The sequence below is a fragment of the Malus sylvestris genome, chromosome 3, assembly GCF_916048215.2.
Source record: "Malus sylvestris chromosome 3, drMalSylv7.2, whole genome shotgun sequence".
Lineage (NCBI taxonomy): Eukaryota > Viridiplantae > Streptophyta > Magnoliopsida > Rosales > Rosaceae > Malus > Malus sylvestris.
In genome coordinates this window covers 15,394,715-15,421,714 of record NC_062262.1, presented here as the reverse complement: position 1 = coordinate 15,421,714, position 27,000 = coordinate 15,394,715, and the positions used below count along the sequence as shown (strand labels likewise).

Here is a 27,000-nt window from a genome sequence, read left to right as displayed (position 1 = left end):
TGTATCTACCCTACCACCATTGTTACCATAACATCTTACCATCATCGTCGCCACCACCACCACTCCCTACCATCATCGTCGCCACCACTACTCCAACCACCATAACTGCAAGTTAAACATTTTTTTTCCTTTACTAAACGGTTTTGTACATGAAATTTTGAACATGAGGTTTACTTTAGTCATATACATAGCTAGTTTTACATAAAAAAACAACCCCAACACTGTGACTCTACTTTTCCCATTCAAAACATTGTTAAAAAAGATCATGTATTATGCATCGACCTGTGACGAAATATAAAATTATTTATCGACTTAAATAGAATTTCTTGATAAAAATATATTCTGATTTGGGCTAGTCCGTTATTCATTTTATTATTGCAGCATCATCCACTTATTTCTACAACCATATCCTACGTATGAAAATTGACACCAATTCCCTTGTTGCTACATATTACAAATACAATTTACATATTTTCTTGATCAACTTTTTGCCACCTTGTGTGCCCTTTTGCCACTTTGAATTTCATTCACTACGGCAAGCTTACAGCCCTCCTCATTGTCCTCAACTTTTCTGCCAACTTTTGTGCTCTTGTGGATTGTTTAATCTCCTTCCTCCTCAATACCTGCCATATGTAAATGACACAAGGTTTGTTAGAGTAAAATGTTGATTCTGGTCCTGTAATTTCAATGACGTTCCACCTTTCGGATTTTCACAATGTTAAACTTGTACTGTGCTGCTTGTTGCAACTCAAAGACAATGGCTTAAATTCATCAATGCTTTCAACGAAATTAGCATGTCGGTGGTACATATGCAGGTAAGTTGGGTTTTTTTCGAGTTGAAAAACACAATGTGCCCTTGACATGCTAATTTTGATCAAATTTGCAACGATATTAACTTATTGTCTTATATTAACTTATTGTCTTTGAATTGAAACAATTAGTAAACTAAGTTACCATCATTCTGATTACTAAAACTATAGGTATCAAAGTGCAACTTCACCAAACTACCGGGACCAAAATCATAACGTAGAGTTTTACTAGTTACCTCTTGCTTGCGCCTTTTTTCAGACTCGTCCTATTCCAAATAAAGGTGAAAAATGGTTCATTAGTGAACTTAAAAAATTGTATTCAAAGCAAGAGAAAGAATTTTCTTGTGTATAATACCACACTTTGCTTCAGCTTTGTGTTCTCCTCTTTAAGTTGATTCAACTCAGCTTCCAATTCCACAGTGTATGCCTGTAAGTAGTAATAATAATGCAGATTAATTAAGGAGAGAGGAATCTTGGATTCCATTCAAGTAATCATATACATTTCTCTTCTACTACAGGATCCTCGGGTACGCAATATTATTAGGTCCCGGCCCACCATAGAAACCATTTAACCGTCTAATTATTATCATAATCATTTAAGTGTTTCACTAACAAAATGTTGTGTTCGTTCATTTATATCGCAGTTTGAGGTCTATATGGTTTTTAATTTGACTAACTCTTTCTACGGATGATCCTTCGATGGAGACTGAAAAATAGATAACTCATAAACTAATTATATATAATGTGGAGCGGGCCTCACTGTGCATATAAAGTAGCTTTAACTAGTTAGTAACTAAGTAAGGCATTGACTACTCGTTTGGACCCATCATTAACTACCTGAACAGTTCATTTTTTTAGGTCAACAATCAAATATCATCCTTTAAAAAGTTCACTTGAAGCAGAAACATTTAGCCATATGATTACAGTCGTGAACATTTCATCGTTTATCGACAATGTTGGGTCATGTTGAAGATGTCACAATTTGAAAACTACACTTCTTTTTTTTTTTTTATTTGAGTGAATTTTTGCAAATATGATCTTGTAGTCACAGCCTTCACAATGTTAGGTTCATGATCAAGGAGGAAAGAGACTCGAGACGTCCACTTTGGAAAAAGTAATGCCACTGGCCTAAATAGCAAGGATAATGCAAGGATCTTTTACAAAACAAATTTTAACGCCCCATAGTGTGATTAATTGTAATGTATTTTGTTTTTTTTTTTTATACACAAGCTATAATCTACCAAAACAATTTACAATTTATGGAGGGGATGCGAACTCAAGGTGTATAGGGGAGCATATCTGCTCTAGCCAATGTGGCTAACCCCATGTATAGTAAGAAGTGTGAGATTTTTCAGAGTGCTAATAACATCTCTTTTTGTGAAGGGGAGCAACATGGAGTTAGCCACACAATGGGCCAACCATAATCTGCATTGAACTTGCAACAATGTGAGTTGAACTTGGAACCTCTCATTTACAAATGGAGAGGATACCACTAGACTCTTGTAAAGTGATCATCTACAACAACGTAAGAGTACCGACTAACTATTGTTCTAGTTGTTCTAGTCGAATACTCTTTTTCATTTTGTCAAGTGATGTCCCAAAGTTTGATCCTCCTTATTAATCTTGGATTGATAGCTCTAATACTGTCATGGCATATATACTGTCAACGTGTTTCACACTTGGGAAAGTATATCCTTCTGTTTTGGTGCTCTAGTTATGTCATTAACTTGCTAATATTTGTTTTTATCGTAGTTTTATTTGTACTTTGACACTTTATTTTGCTTGGTAACTCTGGCAAATCTTAAGTTTCCAATTTTTCGTCATGATATATTACTTGCAAATTATTTTGTAAAAGGATTCAATATTGGTAAAGCCACAACCATAAGTTTCATCGACGATCTTCATATGCATTTTATAAGACTATAATTGACTATAGTACCTGTTTCCTGGCACGAGACCTAGCTGCAGACTCTCGATTCTTGATCATCCTGCGTTGCCTCCGCTCCACTACTACCTCTGGTGGACCGTCTATGATCCTCTTCTTGTTCTTTGCCCCACCCCCGCTACTCGATTCTGGCAAACTATGACATTTCTCAATGTCACTAAGACAAAATGATTCTCCCATGCTCTGTGTACCAAACATTGGGTATGTAGTACCAATTGGATATCCATTTCCGGAAAATAATTCGTTTTCCATAGCGTTTTGGGGGTTTAAAAATGCTGAGGCAAACACTTGCCCCCCAATTCCAAAATCTGCATCAAATCTGTTACCACAATGCAGTTGAATTGGGGTGCTTGCCACTCTCTTCTCAGAAGGCTTGGACTTGGACGGCGACTCTTGAACAACCCCAGCTTTTACAAGGAAATCTTCTAGGGTAATTTCTCCGATGGTTTGCTGGCGCTGCGGAGGTCCAGAAGGACCAGAACTGCCAATGCTGCTGCTGGGGTCATGGAATCGTGGTCGACTTTTGTCAATTTCAGACCACACCTCATCTACAGTTTTCTTGCAAAGCGGGGTGGGAATACAGAACGAGCCCTGTCGAGACAAAGTCTTGGGCTGGAAAGTTGTGTCCTTCTCATTGGCAGAATCTTGATCACCTTTGCTTGGTTCTTGGTCTTCTTCGACGCTCCAAATGTTGGCAAGGAACTCGTCCATGTTCATGGACCCGAAATTCCTCCCACTCTTGCATTGAATTTCATCAAGAGTGAGTGAGAATATGGAGTTGTGTTTAGTACTATTCGTTGAAGGATGAGAGCTGTCTTTCGACAATCCTTCTTGTTGTTCTAGCGGCAGATCAAGTTCCATGTTGTCATTACCATTGTGATCATAGCCAACGCTTCCAGACTCTTCAGAAACCACCATTTTATCATAAAATGGAGCAAATCATGTAAGTTATGTTATTTTTAAGGTAAGATGCTTAAATCTTAAGCTTATATACAACGATAAAGGCTGAATTAGCACCTGCACCCAAAAAAAACCAGAGAAATCAGTTTTGAGTCTCTGCATGCAGTGGAGTTTCAGTGAAATAAATTTCCAACTTCATCAAATCAAAATAATATTAATACCCCAACAAAAATAAATCAAAAGATGACTAAAAAAACAGGCACGAATTCATGTTAGGGATCAAGAAATCTATGCCATTTTCTTTTTGTTTTTTCTTTCTGGCTAGCATTTTCATCAGGGAAATGATAACCGCACACCTTATTTCTCCTCTGCACACCCCACTTCATGCCTTGCCATTTGATTAAACAAATTAAACAGAAACAACGGCCAAGGTTAAATTGTGCGCGCGCGCGTGTAGAGCTGTTTTAAGAGCATTCACCCTACGGCCGAGACCGATTAAGAACACTTTCATATCACAAAATTATATTAAATCGCTGATTACTTTTTCCAAGAAATCAAATACCAGAATTTTCAAGTAAATAAGTAAAAAGGAAGAAGAAAAAAAGTACCTGAGGGTGATCTGCTACAATGGAGCCGCAGAGAGCATCCCCAGGAGGGGACTTGAATGGGAGGAGGGAGGAGAGTCTGCAAGTGTAACTGCCATTGTCATTGCCACTGCCGCTTTTATATTTAACTGGGGTCCTTTTTCTTGTGTGGACCCCGCATTGTTGTGCAGTTGCTGGACACGTTCGGTGCCACATGCCCGTTTTCTTCTGGGGGAAAGTGGCAGAGTTAGATGCTCTGCTCAGCGTTTGATCATGTCAGTCACCTGGGTGTGATCAACATTTTAATCCCATAAACAGCCAACATTTTAGTTCGAAAATGCTAATTTTACATGTGGCCTTTACGATTGATTTGGGTGACTAGCACGCGCTACACTTTGTGTGTCGAGGCCATATTTATGGTCGGTTTGATATTGCTGTATTTTTTTATACTATTTCTGCTGTATTTTAAGAATAATTAACTGAGCATTAGGTAAACTGTATTTTTTAAAATGTTGTGAAAATGAAAAGCAGCATAAAAACGTTTGGTAAATTTTAATGTAGACATGGCATAATTGTACATAATAATAAAAATGGACATGATAGTAGGGGTGATGACGACGATGGTGACCATGGCAATAGTTGTGATGGTGGGAGTGATGGTAGGCTGCAAAGATAACAATGGTGATAGGATGCCGGCAACGATCATGGTGGCAGTCGTGGTTATAGTTGTGGTGATAGCGGTGGCTATTGTGTTTATAGTGATGGTGAAGACGGTTACGGCAATGATGATAGTGATAGTGGTGGTAGGTAGGAGACAAGCTTCTTCATCCCTACCGTATGAACTCATCTCATCTTTCACATACTAATTTTCTACATGCTAGTGCATTGTGAGAACCCTTCAGCCGTACACATTAAGCATTGCGTAAAACAAACCCAAACGACAGTTCATCAAAAACTCGACCTGCGCCCCGAGGATTATCCTTGAAACTCTTTGTTTTTGGCCTCGAAACTCTTTTCCATTGAAATTCTTTGGCGCACACATCATTTTTTGACTGGCTTATGAGCTCATTTTAGGAGAATGACATACATAAAACAGATTTATCGCCACTGTAACATCTTAACAATGACAATAAACCCGTTCCATGTAAATTCTATTTTAGACAACCAAACGTCTTTTTTCTTTCTTTCCCAGAAAGTGATTTTCACCCCCTTTTCACAGACCCCGCTTTATTTATAATCATAAGATTGAATAACTTAAACGAAATCAACCACCGAAATTAACAAGATTATGTAACAGATTAAAAAAACGCGTGTGAAAATGACTTCTCTTTTTCTATTACATATGTATTGTATATATAGGACATAGAAAAACAATAGCAGGTAAAAACATGTACTTTTTTCATTTTCTTTCACGAAAGGTACACAGCTGATAACTCCATTCATTGTCAAAGAAACCAAAAAAAGAGACAAAAATACGTGCTACATAAAACAACAAGAGAGTTAGAGCAGAAAGGGGCAGTAGTTACAAAGTTCCAACAGAAGGTTACGAACTTCATTCCGACAGGATGGCAATCTCCCCATGAACTCGATCGGAGGTCCCCGCGCTTCATGAGCTTTCACGTTACAAATTGTGTTTTACGTCGAAATGGGACCTTCATTTATCTTTGTTATCATCTTGTGGGAGTTGTAAACCCATTAGCCCAAGCAAATTGGAAGCAGGACCAGGAAGGCCTTGTTGACTAGAAAATGAATCGAGAAGACTCTTTACGAGATTCACATCCACATCCACAGGAGTGAAATCCTCCTCCATATCTTCTGTGGCATGTGACGTTCCCTGCATACACAAATTCAATTCATTTATCATCCCACGAACAAAAAGGTTATCTATTAAAACCAAGTTCATTTTGGAAGAAAACTGCATGATTTAGTGCTAGTCCGAGGAATTATGCAGGCCGTAACCCTTCAGTCAGACCACATGTATAGCCACAAAGAGTCTCGCTGAAAATTTTCAGTGAGACCACCATGTGTGACAAACAAAAAACTTTGGAAAGCTAAATTTATTTACTCATACGCAACCATATGAGGTCAAACATATAAGAATTAAAAAAATTCAACCATACCTCATCTTTCTTTGGAGCTTGTTCATCAGCACGAACAAAACTTTTCTTGAGGGTTGTAGATTTCAACTCTTCATTTAAAGCATCAGAATAAGAATGCATGAAAGTATCTTCTCCATCCTCACTTTCATCTTCAGACTCATCTGTGAGTAGCAAACCAAGCAGCTTAACAACATTATGATCATGCAACTCAAATCAAAACATCACTCCATCAAAAAAAGCATCACATAACAAAGTTGGGTCGTCCTTTAGATTCGTATAAAACTTGCGATGTATCACTATAATCTCCCTTTTTTTTGCATGAAATTTCAGTTTTTACACAAGTGATGAAAGGAGAATCTTGGTTGTTGCTTCACAATTTCCATGAGCATGAACAACATAACTCAGTTTTCTTTGTTCGGGGTTTCAAGGGTTATGCCAAACATCCTTCTTTAGTTTATTAGATGATAGAGAGCAGACAAATAGAGGCATGAAAGGAATTAGACAGCAAGCTGTGCCTCTTTCCTTTAGAGGGAGGGCAAAAGAATTCCATCTACAAGCTGAAATCGATATTTCTGAAAGCCCTATAACAGTTTGTCGTGCATTCTAGAAAATATTGCATGTCCTTTCAAGAACATTTTAAATGTTGAGCATTTATTAGATAGTTGTTTAAATTTAACACAAAAGGGTTTCAATTAAACCTGTGTGCTTAGGAATGGTTTTCTTTTTGTTCCTTGTTTTTTTCCTCTTGGTGAGCGCGCTTTGTTGTTGTTGTTGTTGTTGGTGAGCGCACACAATTTACTCAAAGTTTTCAATTTTGAGACCATTACAATATTTGAAAAATTAAGTCTATTAAGGGAATGATAGAAAGATATACAACTTACCGAAGTCCAAGTCGGATGAGGACCCTTCCTCATTATCATCATCACTAGCAGCATCCTCGTTGCCTTCAAACTTCATTATTGATTCTAGATCTTTATAGAAACGATCCACGTCAAAGTCCACTTCTTTTAGGTTCCTTCAAAAGAAGATTATAAAATATAAAACAATCAACTGCGTGCTCATCTTTCAATCAATTAATAAACTCACCAACATCTAAAAACTAACTTAATACAAGAGTCTACTCATAAGTGACCGGGAAACTTTATCAAATTCATGAACAACCAGAGCTTGGGAACAATCACTTCACATAATCAAGCTTGTAGCTTGATATTGAGCTTGGTTCATCAAGGAAAGTCACTACAAGTACTCACTCTAGATTACAACAGCAGTAAGACTGAGCAAAGCAAGAGCTACATGGGCTCAAAATCCGCACTAAGTTTTAAGTAACTTTGCAGGTAACTTTAGTCACACAATCTAATCCTACAATTACTGTACATACATCGAATCCAGCAAGCAGAATTTTTGCAACTGCAAACCTAGGAGATGCAAGTTTATTTCTTAGATAGGAGATACATTCTAAGGGTCACTGCACTACATGATGGCAAATGGGAGCATTTAAAAATTAGCCGCCACCACTAGAAATATATGCTCATTAATGTTATAGTGATCTTATTTCTGTGTTTGCTGAAAAAAATGGAACCAAACCCATGAACAATTGACATGGAAACACAAGTACACTAACCTGCTCTTGGGAACCTCAGCTCCCTCGTAGCTTGACATCTTCTGGACAAATGCCTGCATGGTTTTTGCTATATCACCCGGATTGAAACCATCAACGTTAGAACTGGATGATGGACCAGCATCGTCCTGCTCTTTTGACTTCTTTTTCTTTTTTGAGTCATAATGTTCCATCTCCTTTTGTCTCTCCAAAAGTTCTGAGTTCAACTCATCCTCTCCATTGTAAAGCCAAGAATCATCGTCAGAAGGCGGAACCTGTCGACCCCTAAAATCATCTGCTGAATAAGGTAAAGCCAGAATCTCATCTATGCGTCTCACTGGAGCACTCATCATCTCACTGCAAGAATGGTAACGCCTTAGTTAATTGCCAACACTTGAAGAACAACAAAGATCCAATTAAGAACGGCATCTAAACGCAAATGACATTCAACCCAATTTAAGTCTTTGCATCTAATATCGACAGAAGCATAATGCTTATACATTACTAACATTTCATAAAACAACTATACTACCACCACAATGATAAAACCATACGTACCTTGCCCTCGAAAACAAAGCACTACTGCGATAATACTCCTCTGCATTCTGCATCAACCTCTGGTACTCTTTCGATCCGGGAAGCAACCCTTCAAAGTACCCACTCCTCTCCAAAGTCTCCTTAAATGCCTCCCAACTACTGCCTTTCCCTTCCAACCCTTCCTTTCTCCTCTGCTGATACATCATCTCCATCCCACACGCAATCTTCATCCCCAATTCGGCCTCCATAAACGCTGCCCCATCCTCGCTCCTATTTGGCATTGGATAACTCTTGGGCGCCTGAAACGCCTGTTGCACCAGCTGAGCGTACATTGCCCTCGACATCTTCACCGATACGCACACCAACTCCTCCTCCCTCCCTCTGCTTAAGAACCTCTCCATCTTCGCCGCGTACTTCATAGTATCGATATCACGGTCGTAGAAACCCTCAACGGCCAAGGCAATCAGGCACGGTTCCTGACTCAATACCTGCGCCACCGCCGCCGGAACCCTAACCCTAACCACATGCATATTCCTCCTTGCCTTTTCCGGATACTCCAATATCCGATTCTTCACTGCAAGCTGAACCCGTTCAGCTGCAATTGCCTCCTGCCCGAAATTCACAATGAAATTCAAGGAGTCGGTGAGGGTTGGGTTCGGGATTCGAGCTTTGGGGACGATGTGGAGTTGGCCTTGGCGAATAAACACGCGATTGAGGCTGTTTTGGGGGTTGAGCCACCGAGGGAGGTGGTAGGCGGCTTCGATGAGGAGGAACTCGCCGTCGGAATCCCAGACTCTGATGGAGAGGTCGCGGAAGGTGGAGGAGATATGGAAGAGAAGAAAGACAATGAACCACTCGTCTTCGAAGTTGTCGGCGATGCGGAGCTTGCCGTGGAGGTGGGGGAGGTGGCGGTCGGCGGAGCAGAGACAAGACGGTTTTGGGAGCGTGGATAGGGAGAGGGAGAAGGGTTCGTGCTGCCATATGTAGTCGGCAGTGAGGGGAGTGAGGGTTTGGAGGATTTGGAGGTGGAGGGATTGGAGGGAAGCGGTGGTGGTGGAGGAAGTCAGGGAGGAGTCGGGAAAGATGGAGTAGAAGACTGTGTCGTCCGGGAGTCTGGAGGCTTTTTGGGAGAAAATGGAGGAAGCTGATGGGTTGGGGTCTGCTGGTGGTGGTGCTGCTGCCGCCATTGTTTTGCAGTGTGTCACTCGGTGCTGCATATTTCTGTAGTTCTGCTGCTTGAGCAAATTTTCTTTAATCAGAGAAATAGTACTTAACTAAAAATCTATTATCCGTCGTTCAACTCATTAAAATGTATGTATAGTTATAATCATTTTTGTCAATTTTGTTAGAATTTTATTAAAATAAGTTATGTTAGAAAAATCATTATTACAATTGGGATTCTCAACTCATCAAAATGTATAGCTATAATTATTTTCGTCAATTTCGTAAGAATTTTGTCAAAACGAGTTACGTTAGAATGATCATTGCTATAATTGAGTTAAAGTTGAGGACCATTGCTCCAATTTGGTCAAAAGTAAAGGGATCATTTCTCCAGTTGGATTAAAGGTGAGGGACCAATAATAATATATTTTTAGTTGATGGACCATTGCTACAATTAAGTTAAAATTAATAGATCATTGCTACAATTTACTCCTAGCGCTTTTTAAGAACGTTCTAGCCTTTTATTATTATTATTATTATTATTTTTAACGATGAACGTTCTAGTCTTAAACAATTGACTCTAAACCTATTTCAAGAGGGTGGTGGAACATGCGAAACTAATGCAATAAATTATTACAAACAGTTGGAGTCCTAAAGATCTAATTATATCTTTAAATAAATGAATTCCAATCGGTCCAAGTGGATTTTCAAAATAATAGTATCTAAGATTCAAATTTTAACTCCAATTGACAAAGGTTGTCAACCACAATATTCTTCTTCTATAGATATGAACCAACTTGCAATCCGTTGTCCACCTTTAATTACTATTCATCTTTTTTTTTTTCATTTTTTTTTCTTACACCTTGTTAAATTTTGTCTATGATTTTATTCAATTCTTTCTATCTGACAACCAGAAATTGAGAGTTGTGTTGAAGTAAAGATAGGTACGTGGATAGTGTCATCATTTATTTTATCGTCTATTTTAATATAAATATATTGTTATATTAAAAAACAATATTTTCGTCTCATTCTTGTGCTTATGGTTCAATGAAGTTTGCCTGACTAGAATACAACTATTTAATTTATAATACACACCAGATTCTAGATTCTTGCAAATGGCCAACCAATATACAAACTATCTAATTCTACAATCGCATGAATTCTAGCCAATTGTTTTGTGTGTTTATCTCTAAAAGTTTTGTACAGGAGAAAAAGAAAGAAGAATGTCTTCAATCATATAGGTTATTTCATATCATTTCAAAGCGAACAGTTGTATCTCTTTATACAAACGTTTTTAATATGGGGTACAATTTGGGCAAGCCCAAATCACAGCAACCAGCAGCCCAAGCATTATCCTCATTCCAACAAACCCAATTCTAATTACTAATCTAACTTACAATTTACAAACCTATTATGCCACTTAAAACTACGGTCTAGTAGTGTTCATTTTCATTTGTAAGTAAGAGGTCTTAGATTCGATTTGTCAACATCACAAAAAAGTTAGGTGTTTATAGTCAGGAAAGTGTCATTTTCCATATAAAAGAAAGAAATTGTCTTTGCCCTTTAGATCTTTTCTTTATCATTCATGAATAAATTTGTTTGCAACTCGTCATTCATAAGATTGGAATTTAAAACTCGTTACTTAGAAATGAAAGGAATGCTATTAGATTATAGTACTAAATAGCTCTGCCTTGCATGAGTTGAACCAAAGACATTTCATCTACAAGTGGAGACAAATACTATTGAACCACGCTGCCAACCTTTTAATTTAATTGAACTCAAACTTACTTAGGGGACAATGCTTAGGGGAGCTCACGAAGCAAAGAACTTTACCCGGGGAAATAAACTGACATATTGACTACTAAATAAGTTGGGGATCAAGCCGGTGTCAGTTAAGCAGTTTTTGGTGATGCTGAGCAGAAGCAACTAGGTAACTCAGACATGAAGCAGTATTGAATGAGCTTAAAGAGGCTGTCTTTGATGCCGAGGACTTGTTGGACCACATCAAGACAGAAGCGTTACAACGCAAAATGGATGCCGAAGAAGGAGCTGGAGCTAGCTCAAGTAAGGTACAACAGCAAGATTCTTTAACCTGGATAATAACTCATTTCACAATGTGAGCAAGGCTCGTCATTTTTCATATATGAAATCAAATAGTGTTGATTTCAAGCTATTTGACTTTTTATATGATCTAATCAATGATTCAGAAATAAGCAGAAGTGGAAACATTGGAGGTAAAGAAGAAGGTGGAGGAGCTTTACCTCTTCATGAGCTTGATATTCATGCTTGTCCCAAATATCAGGGAAACTACCGTTACTTTTCTTCCCAAGCCCTAAACGGCTGGACTTATACGATGTTAATATAGAATCCTTTGCTTGTTCAGAAGAATCTATTAAACTCGTATCCCTCTGCCAGCTGAAATTGTCCAGTTGTTCAAATTCGGTATGTTTTGTTGGTGGAATGTTGGTTGCACCCAAATTGACGGAGATATCAATCTCTCGATGTATGAACTTGTGGTTACTGCCAAAAGAGATGCACATATCAATCTGTCTATGTATGATTGTAACCTAATGCACCTGTGTACATAATACAAGGCATGCTTTAAACACACTCCGAATCCTTTCTGATAAAAGTCTACTAATTAAAAGCCTATATTGGTGCATCTGAGATTACAGTGCTATTGCCAGTCCCCTACACGTGCAAGAGCGATTTCTGACTATTCGTCCATGTGGAGTCCACACTTTGTCACCGGCCAGAAATCATCTACACGCATGTAGTAACTGACCTTAGCCAAATGCCTGAGCTTTAGAGTAACTGTGTGTAACGGAGCTAGGTTAAACCACAATTTACCGGCTTCATTACTAAGGTTATCTTTAGGTAAAAAAGATGTTACTTGAGAGAATGGCAAACTCCGCTGATATATGAGATGGATGGATAATTTTCATAGCTGCCAAGGTAGTCACCTGGTAACACAATTTCCGTACCGTGAAGAGAACGACGAGTTCTACAGTTTCGATCAAGGTAGTCACCTCTCCCAGACCTTGCGTAAAACGGGAGCCTTGTGCACTGGGTACGACCTTTACCCTTTCATGTACATACATCGTTGTATCAGAAAAAAAAAAAAATTAAGTTCATTTTGACACGAAAACAAAATTAAAGTCAGAAGACTCAGAACAAGAAGTTAATGAGTATTTTGACAGGATAGGACAGGAAATTCCATCTAATCATTCCTTTTCTATATGTTTATGAACAGGAAAGTGTCGTTTTCATATATGAAAGAAAGAAATTGTCTCCTTCCAAATAACAACAAATCAACAAATGTAATGTACATGCTTTCAATGAATTAACCATTTACACAATCAATACTAATCTTTGGCACACTTATGGAACAATTTTGGGTATATTAGGTTTGTAATGGGGATGTTCTTCTCCGAGCAAAAGGGCCCTCAGAATCGCCTCACATAAACCGGTATAATGCACAAGCAAATGTCCGCCATCAGGAACTTCGTGATACTGAATCCAGGGTAGCTTACTTGAAACATATCTTTGAAGTTCAAACGGCACAACTTTATCTTCGTAACCTTGCCAGATGTGAACAGAGCGCTGGTTTTGCGGGAATGGGTTACTGAGATCCATGGGATCAAAATCCCACGGTGTGAAAGCCAATTTGAAGTCATGATGCAGAGTATCGAAAACCACTCGTTGTCGTAGCTTCTCCTGTGGGTGTGCATACATAAACATTGTCACAGTAATCATGATACAGAAACGATTAATATGTAAATCGGTTCATAGGAAGCAGCCTTTACTACCACACACCATGGAGTGCACGTTATGACTTGGTTTTACCTGAGTGAGCATTGGGAACCCTGGTATTACTTTCAGGACATCCATGTCTTTGCTGTTGAAGAATACCGGGTTTCTTTCCATGACAGACGTTGAGGGGAGCCATTTCTGAGTAACCCACCACCGCAGTAATCCCGGGGCAAATTCTGCAAACAAGAGCCCCCAATGTATGAGTTTCCTGCGGTAATCATCCTTTATTAGTTTCTCGGGAAGAGAAGGCCACCGGTAATTCACAACTGGAACTACTAAGGCCACACCTGCGAGCCTACACAAGCGAATGTGATATAAGAAATTCGAATAGCAGAAAGTCATGAATCTAGAATCCAAAATTCAGTGTATTTACCTGTGTGGTATATGTTTGATGCAACTCCAGGTGGAATACGATCCCATTGAGACTCCAATGACATAAAACTTTGACCCTAACTCTAACTGATCGGCTAGCTGTTCGATGTCAAGGGCTTCACTCTTGACCGAACGCTTTGGATTCGGATCACTTTCTCCATAACCAGCCCGATCGTAGAGCAGGAAATATATCCCCAACTCATCAATTAATTCCTGGAAACTGAAGCATTGTGAAAACCCAACCCATTTCGACATTTTTCTTTAAACTGATACTTTAGAACTGCTTCTTTAACCGAACCATATGATCAAAATTAGGAATTTTTGTTGTAAACCAAGTGTATATTTGAACTCATAAACAAAGAAAACCCAATGATATTCACAAGCATAAATATTTCAATTCGTTGACTTTTGCAGATACAAATACTCTGAACAGATTTTTACCAAACTCAAAAATTCAATTTTCTTTCTTACTTGATCAAGATTCATAGTCTTTTGATACAAGCGATATTGGGGAGAGGGAAATCCAACTCAAAAACCTAGCGAGGGACGAATGCTCTTAACCAACTGAATTGTAATCCCGTCGCATACATCCCTCATTTCATTGATTTCAATTGTAATATATCTCCTACTTGAATTTAAACACAGAATTTGCTAAAACCTTGAGATCAAAAGGAAGAGTAGTTACTTGGGGAGCGAGGAAACTCATTTCCTTTGAGCTTCCAAAGCCATGAACCATGATGATCTTGTAGTTTGCCTTGCTCTTGGGGACCCCACTTTCTCTGTAAGCCAGATGCCGTCCATCTGCAAGCTTGATTCTTGGTGAAGCTGCAGCAACTTCTTCTGCTTCTTCAGCCACATCACTTGGTTTTGAAATCTTCCCTGAAAACCCAAAACCAAAAAATGGCAGATTAATTTAATTTCTTGGACCCAAATATTCGATTGAAAAAAACAAAAAAAAAAGATGAAAACTCACCGGGCATGATTTTCTCTGTTGGGTTTCTGGGATTTCAAAAGATTAATTGGTGATTAGTGTAATTCTGTTTTTTTTCGTTTTTCTTTGTTTTGTTTTTTTTTTTTTTTTTTTTGAATTGCAAAAGCTTGATGGGCTTTTACTTTTGTATCCAGAAAAGTGGCAGTATACCTGGATATACTTTTGAATGTTCCCCTACTATTATTTTATTTGTATATGTACCCTACCAATTTTCTATCTACACCCGTTTCCATGTTATATTTTTTTCACTAAGTTTCCATTTTTACCCCTCACTCGTTCCCTTCTTTTCTTTTCTTTTTCTCCTCTCCCACCGCACTCCGTTATCACCACGGACGAAAACCGCTCTAACTCGGGCGACCACAGCCACGACTTTGATGACGCATTGGCCGACACCAATCACCCCTTAGACTATTTAATATTTATGCTTAGACTATTTAGCTTTTTTTTCCTCCTCTATGAATTGGGTATTCGGCTACCCTTACATGTTATATGCTTCATTGCGACAATCTCACTGTTTCTCGTCTTGCTACTATTCCAGTTCATCTTACTCACACTCGCCACCTTGAGCTTGATTGTCACTTTGCTTGTAAAAAGGTTTGCTTTTGATAGTCATTGTGTTAATTATATTTCTTTTACATTTAATTTAGACAACATTTGTAAAGCTGACATCCTTTAATTCCCACACTATATTTGGACAGTGGCAAGCCAAAACCTACACCTAACAAGTTGCTGGCTTTTCAGCCGTTGTGCGCTAGCCCCTTACTAGTAAAGGGGTTGCTTGCTGTAGCGCGCAATGTGCTAGTGAATAGGAAAAGCGGGTCAAGATTATTAATAACAAATGGAGACACCGAGAACATGTTCGATGCCTTATCCTTATCTCCTTCTCAAAAACTGTAAATGATGAAAATCCTATCAATAAAGATTGAGAAACTTGTAGGTACCTTATATTAATTAAAAGGGAACAACAAAAGATTAGATACACAAATTTGAAATGCACTACATGATTATTATTATAAAAACATATATTAAGGATATACAAATGCCCAATTTGCAGAGCCCAAAGAATTGGGCTGAGAATATTTTTTGATTTATCAATCATTTGTGAGATTGAAACGGCAGCTTCTGCTGCCGTATGCCAGCTCACATCGCCTGTTAGTGAGTTTGGTAATTTGATTCTAACCAGCTGATGTATAGCCATGTGGCACATGTTAGCTGGCAGCCTGTACCACAAAATACAAGAAAAACTTCCAATTAAGAATTAATTCGGATTATTATTTCACAAGCCATGTAATGAGTTAACGTTTTATTTATTACAAGCGATATGCAGTAATAATTTACACTAAGGCAAGAGGGTGGAGAGTGTTTGTTGTTAAGGTCTAAAGTGAATAATTAATTTTAATTTGTTTAGTTATTTATGTGACAATAGCTGGCTAGAGATAAATGATTAGGATTAGATTTTTAGTCTTAAGCTCATATGTGAGCAAGTGGCAAGGTCTCATATGACTTTGTTTATTCATGGTTAGATGAGCTCATAGGCAAAGCCGGCTTTGAGGGTGTGCAAGTGATGCCACCGCACAAGGCTCCTTAATTCAGAAGGACCCTTGATTACGATTATATATATATATATATATATATATATATATATATATATATTTAAATTTGCAATGATAAACCAAATTCTTCTTGTAGTGTGACCATGAACTGGGGTCAACTCTACCCAGTGGTGTTTTATTTATTTATTTATTTGTTATTTAAAGCATGGCGTTTATTTTGTGTTTTATCTTAATTTCTTTTCTGTTTCATTTTAATTTTTTGGGTCTTTAAAAGCATGAGTTGTGTTTTATTTTTATTTTTTGTTATTTAAAGCATGGTGTTTCACACCCAAAAACATAGAAGATGTAAATAGTTATGTAGCCATCACACTAAGATTCTTTTTTATAGATCATCTCAATTATATATGATCATAATTAAAATGTAGAAGAAAACATAGAAACCAAATGTTAGACCTTCTAAGGGCTTTTTTTTAGGTATGTAAAAACAAAGAGTCTTGAACCCAAAAACATAGAACGCAAATAGGTACCTAAGCACTACACCAATTCTATACTTTTTAAGGGCCTCTCTCGGAGTCTCGCACAGTTCCCCAATCTTAGGACTGGCCCTACTCATAAGCTCTCCTATATTCCCTATAGTCTAACGGCATTTTGTACTGATGTGATGAATGTGAATATACAAACACAGAAAGCATGACTTGTGCTCTCTGAGATTTGGATCCAAGTTTTGCATCACCATTTTTCTCTCTATGCAATTCTTCTTGCTGCTAATACCAACTGAAATTATGATTGAGTTCCCAGAATCCAACAGAGAGAGAGAGAGTTTGAATTTGAGACGTCGTGAGTTGAAGAAGAAGACTCTAATCACCAAGCCACCCAGGTACGGACCTTTAAAATTAATTACAAAACAAGTTCACTTATTCTAAACTCCGCTAAAACACAAAAGAAAACAGAGGATGTGTCCACATCCCCTATCTGCACTTGGAGCAGTCTTCCAAACACAAATCATTGAACCACCCTTAAATTCATAATTTCGTACGAATAAATGAAACCATTTTATTTTATTTTTTTAGCAGGATGTTAGCATGCGAATTTACTTTTTTCAGAGAAAACATCAAGAGCAAAAACTACTTTTGCAATGGACTAGTGTCGTAAGAGCATTTACTTTTGCACACAAAGTTTCGTGTTCGTTCCCTCAGTTGACAATATCAAGTGGTAAAAAATGTTCCTACTTTCTTTACCTCTAATAGTAATCCTAAATCTAGGGTTTACCCGTGCACTATAATATTCTTACGTTTATAGTTTCTTGCTTGTGGGACTTCGGTGCCTCACTTTTAACATGATTCTAATTTCCAAGCACAAGACAAGACCTAATTACAAAGAGCATTGCAAATACACACAACTTTTTTTTTTTTTTTTTACGGGTTTTTAATTGTTTGCGCGGATCTTGTCTTTTTTAGTTTAGCCATTTAGGGTGCGTTTGTTGCATCGGACTATCTCAGACTTGATTAGCTTCAGGGACTAAACTGGATTGGCTTAGACTAGACTAAGCTGGATTAACTTAGTGAAACGTTTAGTGCAGTGTCAGACTAAAAAGAAGGATAATTAATAAACTATAATATTATATTATTTATTGTATATCTAATATTATATTATAATTTTATTTATTTTATTATTTTATGAAATCATCTACCTCTCTCTAATGGCCAATATTTTTTTATTTCTAGAATCATCTCTCACAAAACCTATTTTCCTCCGCCACTCTCTCCCTCCCCTCTCCCAGTTTCACCATTTTTGTCTAGAATATCTATCTCTCTCTAACAAATTCTAGAAGGCACGACAAATCAATTCAAAGATTTCGGTTTTGGTCGAATTGGGGTTTGGGTTCTTGGTGGGGTTAAACCCAGATGAGAAATGGGCCACTTAGGTTGGTTTTTTCTGGGTGTTCCGGGACAAATTGGACGATGGCTTGGACGGCTGGACTGATTAGGAAGGTTACTTTCTTCATCTTCCTCTTCTGGTGTTTGTGCTTGGATGTTGGTGGGTTTTATTTTTGGGTTATGCGTCGGATTCCATCGATTCAGAGAGAAAGAAGAGAGAGATAGTTGTTAACTTTGGAGGTGGCTGCTGGTCTGGGAGGTGGGTGGCTAAGGGTAATTGCAGACTTACTCTTCTGGGTTTTCTGGGAGATGGGGAAGTCTACAGTCGTTGATAAGAGGGACGAAGCAAGAAGGGGCGAAGCGGATTAGCAGTCCGCTCAATATTGGGGGGTCTCGCTAAGACCGGCTAGAGAAGCCTTTAGTTTGGGCGAGTCCCTTCTAGTCTCATTAAAACTAGTCGCAGCGCCTAACAAACATGGGATTGGCCTAATACTTAGTCCAATCCAGTCTAGTGAAAGCCAGTGAAGGCAAACAAACGCACCCTTAGAGTTATTACTTTTAAGTTATGTTCAGATGTATGTTTTGTAAACATCTTTTATGCATTCTCAAAGTTATTTGAATGAATATCTTTATTTCTTAAAAAATAAATAAATAATTATTTTCATGAACTCAAAACTTCTTCCAACAAAATAAACACGGGTGCCACATTATAATGGCTCAAATAGTGCTACTTTATTCAAATTTCATTAGTAAATTTCGTGACTGGCATTATTAAGCTACAATGTGATATATTATGAAATTTTCTTGCAGTATTCAGTATATATAAAATTGTATGGAAAATACACAAGTCACATAAGAAACCTAAAAAAAAATATAACCAAAAGACGTAACATACAAAGGTTCTTCTCCGAGCACAAGTTCCCAGAAAATGGCTTCACATGTAGCACTCTCCTGAATCAATAGATGACCACCATCTTCAACATCATGGTACTTAATCCATGGTAGCTTCACAACATACCGTTGTCATTCATACGGGACCAGTTTATCTTCATTACCCTGCCATAGGTGAACAGAGCCTTTATTATGAGCAATGTTCGGCGCTAGGGGGCTGTCCACTACCTCGATTAATCTTTAGAAGTTTGAAAATTAAGAAAGTGCACTTAGACCCACCTAGACCGCCTAGACATCTGCCTAAACCGCCTATCTCGACTCTCACTTAGACATATAAAATCGATAACTTTTATTTTGCATTTTAATTTTTTAATAAAATGTAAGAGACTTGTTGAATACTTGGATAAACACTCATTATACGGCCGTTTCCCATGTTTTCAATATGGTCTAATACTTTATAATCTATATCTCATTTTATTTTTGTAATTTATGTATACCAAAATAATTATGTGTGTTTTTTAAGTATAAATATACACTTATTTATACAATATATAATAAATTAGTTAAATCCGTCTAGTCTGTCTAGATGCTAGACTCCAGCTCGTTGCCCGCGACTAGTGCCTAGCATATTTTAGAACCTTGATTATGAGGAAATGGATCTTTCAGGTCCATGGGATCGAATTCCCAATTGCCAAAGTGCACTATTAGGTCCCTGTGGAGATACTCATCAACTCCTTTGTTGTCTTTGTCTTATCTTGCAAACACTAGTGAAAAACTTTTTTATGTGTTTTATATCACACTATTTGGTAGGATTATGGGAGCGTTTTTTGCGTGGGTGGCTCGTTTACCCCCATTTTATGTTCATTAGTTTCTTCATGGGTTCTTCCTCTTGGTGGTGGTGGCGGATCTACCATGGCAGCGCATTTGCTATGGTGGAGCATTTGTTTTTCAGATTTAAGACTAGCAAGGAATCCCCCCTGCGCGATTATGCGGGATTGAAAACCGTACATAAAGTTTGTATATAGTACTATTTGCATACAAATGATAATACTTGATGTGTATTACATACTATTTGCATACAAAAGATTTGATAGATAGCCTTATTAAAAATCGTACAAAATCTATAAACAATCAGATTGAGAGGCATAGCTGCATCTTGACTTTGAACTCTCTTGCATATTTTACAAAAATTAAAGACTAAATTAAATTACAAAAAACCCAACAAAATTTAATCACATATTTCATCTGGGTAATTATCAAAATCGAAAAAAAAAGAAGATTAAAAGGGTCAAAGGAAAGAATTAGGAGAAGAGTTAAATACTAATAAATCAAAGACATTTGTGATTAATGACTATGAGTATAGTCAATCTGAAAATTTGTGATTAATTACTAAGAGTTAAATACTAAAAAAAAAAACCTTAAACTCTCTTGCATATTTTACAAAAATTAAAGACTAAATTAAATTACAAAAAATCCAACAAAATTTAATTACATATTTCATCTGGGTAATTATCAAAATTGAAAAAAACAAGAAGATTAAAATGGTCAAAGGAAAGAATTAGAAGAAGAGTTAAATACTAATAAATCAAAGACATTTGTGATTAATGACTATGAGTATAGTCAATCTGAAAATTTGTGATTAATTACTAAGAGTTAAATACTAAAAAAAAAATCGAACAAAATTTAATCACACATTTCATCTTGACGTGTATTACATACTAATCACAAATTTCATCTGGCTAATCTCCTACTTCATAAATCTGTAAGGCCTAATGACTATGAGTGAATCTGGAGATTTGATATAACATCTCAAAAATTGAATGAATAATTCAAATAAAATGAAATCAAATTAAAAGAACCCATAACTTTAGAATTTTTTTTTCCTAAACCTTGAAAATTTGAACGAAGAATTCTACAAAAAAAAAAAAAAAAAAACAGTACACCAATCTGATAAAGACATGAATAAATTCATTTCATAAAGATGAATTCATACGCTCAACACAGTTAATCATCCAAAAAGTAACCGAAGTTATCCACAACTTGACAATTCATGGTGTAAGGATATATTTCCAACAGTTCTTTGTCATTTGTTTGTATGCATTTACACCTGCATCTGCATTTACTGCAGATATATTTGCACATGCACACAGTTTTCCCTCTTTGGGTTTGATGGAGTGTGCAGCCAGTCATACTTGCTAGAGAGTTTTTGGTTCGAATTGAAGTCGAGCAGGAACGAAGAGATGGATGAGGAAACTGAATTTTCTCGCTGTGCTATCGATGAGAATGAACGAGAGCTAAGAACCCGGCAGACTGAACGGCAGCCTTGTAATAACACAAACTAAGCAAGGGTAAAGTCAGAACTACACTGTACTTATGAACAGTGTTCCAGACCCCAGTTGTTTTTTCACTTTTAGTATATATTGAATTTTTGTAGTTAGGCTAGCTCACTTTGGGCTTTATGTTGTTCTGGCCTTCATGCATGTGCTCACGCTCATACAGAAAACATTTTTTGAATCACGGCATGCTACACGTGATTTATACGTTTTAAATGTATTTATATACGTAAATTGACAAGAGGAAAGTCAAATATTTGAAGTAAATGAATAATCTTAGATCATGCTAGAAGAAACCTCTTATAAACCAATTAAAGCAGCTGAATCCACATAATAAAATCAGTCTCTATAAAATTTACATTAAGAATAGAGAAGATAATATTCAATAAACAACTGATTGAATCACATTATTGCTAGCCCATTGTGAGGCTAATCCCACTATCTTCCTTCTTAGTGTAGATAATATCGTTTGTTAAAAAAAATCATTTGACAACTAATTTAATCACATTATTATCCGTGTGCGAAAGACCTTTTTTAAAACCGGCATTACACACTTCTTAAGATGTTTTGAACGTGTTTAAAAATAGAGAAAATAATATTGAATGAATAGCTGATTGAATCATATTATTGCCAGCCTATTGTGAGGTACTAATTAAAAAAAAGCACAAAAAAAATTAATTATTAAAACAACATTGTTAAAATGATGAAAATGCTCCTGCTTTATTTGATGCATTGTCTTGTGGGCGTTTTTGTCCAATTATTTTTGTTGAAGCTTGGTGACACCAAAATCACAATTCACCTTTTCCATTAGCTTTATATATAGAAGATTTTTGTTGGGCTTTATGTTGTATTTTCGTTTGGGCTATACTTGTATGTGGTTTGCCTTTGGCCTTTCTATCTCTTGTATTAGCTTTTTTAATTAGGGATGTGCACCCTTAATAATTTATGTCCGTTGATCTTCTTCAATTCATTCGATTTGACGGTTGAAAATTAAAAAGGTATGTGAGAAGTAAAATGGGGTGTGTGGATATCACATCCCTTTAATTAATGAAAGTTATCTACTTTGACAAAAAATAAAAAATCAAGTACAATTACTCCATTTTTGTATAACCTTACTTTACTACCTAGAGTATCATGGTAACTTGACAACAATGTTTCGTTGGGTCTATGTTTGTTTACTTTTAATTGACAATGTCCATGAAATTTGAAGTCAACAATTAACGTAGTAAAGATTGAATACCATTAAATTAATTGATTATCCGTATTTTATAAGTTAAATAATTAAGTATTAAGTAAGCTTTTACTAGAAAACCAAATTGAAATTATTCCAAGGCAAGGCAGGAAAGAAAAAGGTACCTCTCTTTGGGATGAGTTGCTTGCGAAAATTTCTGTAAGATTCTACATGGCGTTTGTTGAGGAGTATTGGATGATTTCTAAGGGAACCACTTCTGGGTCATCCACCGACATGTCCCAATTATCTACTACTCAATGACGTTTTCCTAAAAGTATATTACTATTATGGGGAGCTGATTTTCACGCATCTTTTCTAGCCTCTCATAATTTTTTATTTTTATTTTTGTACATCAGATTTGAATAAATCGAACTACATTGGACTGAATAAATCAAATTACTAATTTAAGCTATTAGGAAATGTGTTTCCAATGTATATTGATGAGCCAATTTCATATTACATATTTCACCTTATTCTTAGTATGTTTTGGTATTTATTTTGGTTGAAGTTTGATAATTTACTTTATATTTTCAACATAGGACATTCGATTTCCTCTGGAGCAAAACATGATCAAACGGAGGAATTTTGGAGTGATTCAAATTAGAGGACGTTCTTGTGTTCCTTAGCTTGTTCGTGTCAAAATTTCAGCAATTGCTACCGAGCAGTTATTTTCTGACGATAGAATAAAAGAGCAATGGGCGATGCTGGAAAGCTAAGTTTTTGGGCTTAAATTGCGTTTTTAGAGTCCAATATGATCTCAGATGAGTTCGTGGTCTTCTGGAGAAGTGTTCAGAATAGTTAAAGCTTTAAATCCAGCTATTTTGAGCTAGTTTGGAGCTGATATGGGTCCAAAATGTGGCTGTGCAGAATTTTGGACGAATTTACCAAGTCAATTTAGGATTATGTATCCTAGTTTATTTCAATTTATTTGGGTTCCTAGTCTTATTCTAAGACCTTTTACTGAGGATTCAATTAGAATGGTATAAATAAGCCTTTTGGCTGGCCTAGTTTTTCTTTTTTTATGCAATTTTTGGAGAGAAGATTTTGGGAAAAGCTTAGAGATTTCAAGACTTATACTTTCAAGGTGTTTTCATTCTTTTTCAATAAGAACTTTGTGATTTTTATTATGAATATGTGTAACTAATCTTCTCTGATAGAGTGAGGCCATGATCCTTAGCAAGAATATGTAGTCTCTTTTTAATTTGCTTATGAATTTATGCATGCAAGTTCTGAATTGTTAATCACCGGTTTAAACTATCTATTTGTCTTAGTGATTCACGACCATTAAGAAATTTAGAAAAGTAATTTGATGCAATTTTGGAGGAGGGTAGTCCCTAAAATTGACTAAGGCTGTGTAACTTCTTAGGATGGACGACACGTCTTAAGGATTATATGGTTTTTCAAAAGGTTTTCACAAAACTTAATGAGTCTTGCATGTTCACATTCGATTTGGACACCACGGACGAGTTGCATGGAGGTTCCAAGTAGGATACACTTTAGGAAAACCTAACCTTCAAAATATGCATGTGTAATTCATAAGTAATTAGAGGAACTACATAGGATTGTTAGGGTGACGGCGGAACCCTAGTACTTTCTCACTTTGAATTCTAAAAAATTGTTTCCTTTTTCCTTCTTTAAAATTGAAGATTTTAGTTAACCTTTTTATTAAATTCGTTTTTCTTGATTTAGGTCATTAAATCACCTTTTTCCAAAACTTTGTTCTAAGTAATTAGTTGAGAATCGATTTCGAGTTAATCTATTTAAATTAATCCATGTGGAGAACGATCTTACTTGAGCCAACTATACTACGATAATCTTGTTTCTCTTGCAAGTATTTTATGTGTCCCTTTTTGCGCAAGTGGTAAAAATCCTATCATATATCAAGTAAATACCCTCCATCGTCTTCATTCTATATATTGTACATGGAAACGCAATAAAATGTAAATAGATGAAAACGTATAGGTGCAGCCTTAACCAGCACCTTGTAAAGTTTATGGCAGCCAGGAAACGAGCCAACAACATATATACACATATATACATACATATATACACATATATACATATATATATTTCCTTTTGTTTTAACAGTTTGTTCTAACAGAGAAATAGATCATGAAAGAAATAAAGTTAAAAAAGGAGTGAGTAGCCTGCCTGTGGGGTACGCAACGCATTTGATACAACTCCAAATTGCATGAGTTGGGCCCAAGTTGTAATTGATCAGCCAGTTCCTGAATATCACAAGCTTCACTTTTCACTGAGAGCTTTGGGTTTGGATCACTTTCACCACACCCAGCCAGCCCTATCAATTGCCAGAATATATGAACTCAGATCGTCCATCTCATCCTGCGCGCCAAAGCCAATTAAGTTCAAGTTCCTTTTTTTTTTCTCTTGGTTCTACGAGATTTAAAATATAACGAATTTCGGAATTTAATATATAGATCACTTATTCTATCTATTTAGGTCTGCAATAACTGTTTGGACCGAGAATGGACTAACCTAAATTAGAAAGCCACAATCATGGGCCTAGTAAAAATCCCTTAGGCCACTGGGTTTTAGCCCAAGAAAGGGTTGATTTGACCGAATCTTTATGAAAATAGGATTGTGTGAGGATTAGATCAGATGTGGCTCAGTCGAGTCTTAGGCAATTTGAAATTGCCAAGGATGATAATAAAGCCCTGATTAAAATGCAACTTATCCCATGGATTAGAATTCATTTTTTATCAGATAAGAATGAATTAATCCCACAATGGGGTCAAGTTCAGAATCCTAGGTTGTAACAAAGAAGCCGAGACTGGATGAAGATGAAGGCTTGGCTAAGAAGGGAATCAAAGAGATAAAGGGAATATTCAAGTACATGCCAAGCAAATATAGTCCCATCAAAACTCTACCTCGGCAGACTTGTTTATCATAAAGGCTATCCCTATAGTAGAAGAGGTTCTATGACGTGAAAAGCCTTTCTTCAACTCAACAAACAACTCAAACACTCTATGCCAAAACCCTATCCCTAAGCAAAACCCTTCTCACACCCTTGAGAAAAATACTAAATGCCCTAACCCTATCGTCAACACACCTTTAGTTTGGATTAACAGTATTGTGTTGCAACCGGCGACAACTTTAGTTTGGATTAACAACACTAGAGTCGTAGAATCAAGAAATTTATAAGCATCTTCAGTTTAGATTAACATCACTGCTTCTGGTTAGTTGGTTATCAATCCAAGTCTTAACCGGCGAAGAATTCTTAATTCTTTCGCCCATAGAGGTCACTTCATTAGCTTTCCAGCAAAGTAAAATATTATATGATTGGTTACTCTCAGGTGCATTTTGTAGTTCAGCATTTAGATTGCTGAACCACGTTCACAATAAAAATGCTCATCTACTTTGAGTACATGTGTCCCTACAACCTGATACTGATTCGGCGCACCTATATTCTTATGAATATAGTTGAGGTACCCGAACCTGATGCCGAAGATCTTGAACTTCGCAATGAACTAGGCAACCCTGTCTTTAAGTTCTAGAACCCTAGGCTGAAAGGTGTTCCTTTAATCTGCCGTAGTCGCTTAAGTGTAGAAGTCATTAAGGCATTCGACACCACCACCATATTTATTCTACTAACCCTAATGAGCACAGTTGCGAGTTGGCACGCCGACATTCATAAGAAAGACCTAGTTAACTCATAATTACTCAACCTACGCGCCACATAGGCTTTGTAATTTTTAAGGTCAATACTACCATAATACGGCCTGCATTCCAATCATAAAATTTTACTTATTTGTTTTATTTTGATGATCAATTAGTCTTATTTGTCTTCTTTTTTTTTTTTGGAGAAGATCATTAACGATGCATCTAAAGGGTGAATGGTACTTTCCAATCATTGAACTAATGTCATTTGTCAAGAAATAAAATTTCATACGTAACTAAAATACCCAAACATAAAAAGAACTTGGACATTCTTAATCAATTAACCTTGAAAATTAAGCTAAAATAGAGTAGAGTCCTCACTTAAGATAACCACGTGAGGGGAAGACGAACGATGAGGGCAAGAATGCACTGAGCAGAGCAAGCTTTCTTTAAGTGCACGAAACCCTAGTTCTTTAGGGATAAGCGTTCTTTCAATCCTAAGGCTTCTAATAAACTTCCTTAGCTCATGCAAAACCACCACACCATTAGAAACCTTAGATTAGCAACTTCCACTTTCTAAAAATTCTTGCCTAGGCACTAGGTCGTTGGTTACCGACCCGATTAATCCCTAGGCATTTTAAAATTAAGAAAGGATGTCTAGACCTGCTTAGGCGTCCACCTAGCTGGCC

General features: G+C 36.8%; 3 protein-coding genes and 1 pseudogene across 6 annotated transcripts; all 4 read right to left on the bottom strand.

Annotated features, from left to right (window-relative positions):
- Positions 1-285: 285 nt before the first annotated feature.
- Positions 286-4,370, bottom strand: LOC126614581 (ABSCISIC ACID-INSENSITIVE 5-like protein 1). 3 transcript variants are annotated; one of them, XM_050282227.1, is made up of 6 exons: positions 4,263-4,369; positions 4,011-4,133; positions 2,749-3,771; positions 1,165-1,236; positions 1,046-1,075; positions 286-623 (listed from the first exon to the last, which is right to left on the bottom strand). In XM_050282227.1, exons 3-6 carry the CDS (start codon positions 3,670-3,672, stop codon positions 531-533), a joined length of 1,119 nt encoding a protein of 372 aa, XP_050138184.1. In that variant the 5' UTR covers positions 3,673-3,771; positions 4,011-4,133; positions 4,263-4,369; the 3' UTR covers positions 286-530. The 3 variants fall into 3 exon arrangements, with proteins under 3 accessions (XP_050138184.1, XP_050138185.1, XP_050138183.1); XM_050282228.1 differs by lacking the exon at positions 4,011-4,133 and having other exon boundaries at positions 2,749-3,656; positions 4,263-4,370; XM_050282226.1 differs by lacking the exon at positions 4,011-4,133.
- A 1,242-nt stretch (positions 4,371-5,612) lies between these two features.
- On the bottom strand, positions 5,613-9,731 carry LOC126616518 (protein ecdysoneless homolog). Its single transcript, XM_050284592.1, has 5 exons — positions 8,493-9,731; positions 7,959-8,291; positions 7,219-7,352; positions 6,359-6,498; positions 5,613-6,072 (listed from the first exon to the last, which is right to left on the bottom strand). Exons 1-5 carry the CDS (start codon positions 9,686-9,688, stop codon positions 5,893-5,895), a joined length of 1,983 nt encoding a protein of 660 aa, XP_050140549.1. The 5' UTR covers positions 9,689-9,731; the 3' UTR covers positions 5,613-5,892.
- Positions 9,732-12,846: 3,115 nt separating this feature from the next.
- On the bottom strand, positions 12,847-14,955 carry LOC126617501 (uncharacterized). 2 transcript variants are annotated; one of them, XM_050285594.1, is made up of 5 exons: positions 14,791-14,955; positions 14,503-14,696; positions 13,819-14,030; positions 13,479-13,740; positions 12,847-13,349 (listed from the first exon to the last, which is right to left on the bottom strand). In XM_050285594.1, exons 1-5 carry the CDS (start codon positions 14,795-14,797, stop codon positions 13,014-13,016), a joined length of 1,011 nt encoding a protein of 336 aa, XP_050141551.1. In that variant the 5' UTR covers positions 14,798-14,955; the 3' UTR covers positions 12,847-13,013. The 2 variants fall into 2 exon arrangements, with proteins under 2 accessions (XP_050141551.1, XP_050141552.1); XM_050285595.1 differs by lacking the exon at positions 14,791-14,955 and having other exon boundaries at positions 13,819-14,037; positions 14,503-14,643.
- A 4,144-nt stretch (positions 14,956-19,099) lies between these two features.
- The window catches only part of LOC126617013 (uncharacterized), a 38,627-nt pseudogene continuing 30,726 nt past the window's right edge, over positions 19,100-27,000 (bottom strand).

Coding starts and splice junctions, on each gene's coding strand:
- LOC126614581 (XM_050282227.1), bottom strand. CDS start 3,672: ATGGTGGTTTCTGAAGAGTCTGGAAGCGTTGGCTATGATCACAATGGT. Junction 1,237..2,748: donor GGTCTCGTGCCAGGAAACAG/GTACTATAGTCA, acceptor TACTACTTACAG/GCATACACTGTGGAATTGGA. Junction 624..1,045: donor AAAAAAGGCGCAAGCAAGAG/GTAACTAGTAAA, acceptor TACATATGGCAG/GTATTGAGGAGGAAGGAGAT.
- LOC126616518 (XM_050284592.1), bottom strand. CDS start 9,688: ATGCAGCACCGAGTGACACACTGCAAAACAATGGCGGCAGCAGCACCA. Junction 8,292..8,492: donor GCTTTGTTTTCGAGGGCAAG/GTACGTATGGTT, acceptor CCATTCTTGCAG/TGAGATGATGAGTGCTCCAG. Junction 6,499..7,218: donor CTCATCCGACTTGGACTTCG/GTAAGTTGTATA, acceptor TGCTACTCACAG/ATGAGTCTGAAGATGAAAGT.
- LOC126617501 (XM_050285594.1), bottom strand. Junction 14,031..14,502: donor TGAGTTTCCTCGCTCCCCAA/GTAACTACTCTT, acceptor TTCAGTTTCCAG/GAATTAATTGATGAGTTGGG. Junction 13,350..13,478: donor GGTTCCCAATGCTCACTCAG/GTAAAACCAAGT, acceptor GCACACCCACAG/GAGAAGCTACGACAACGAGT.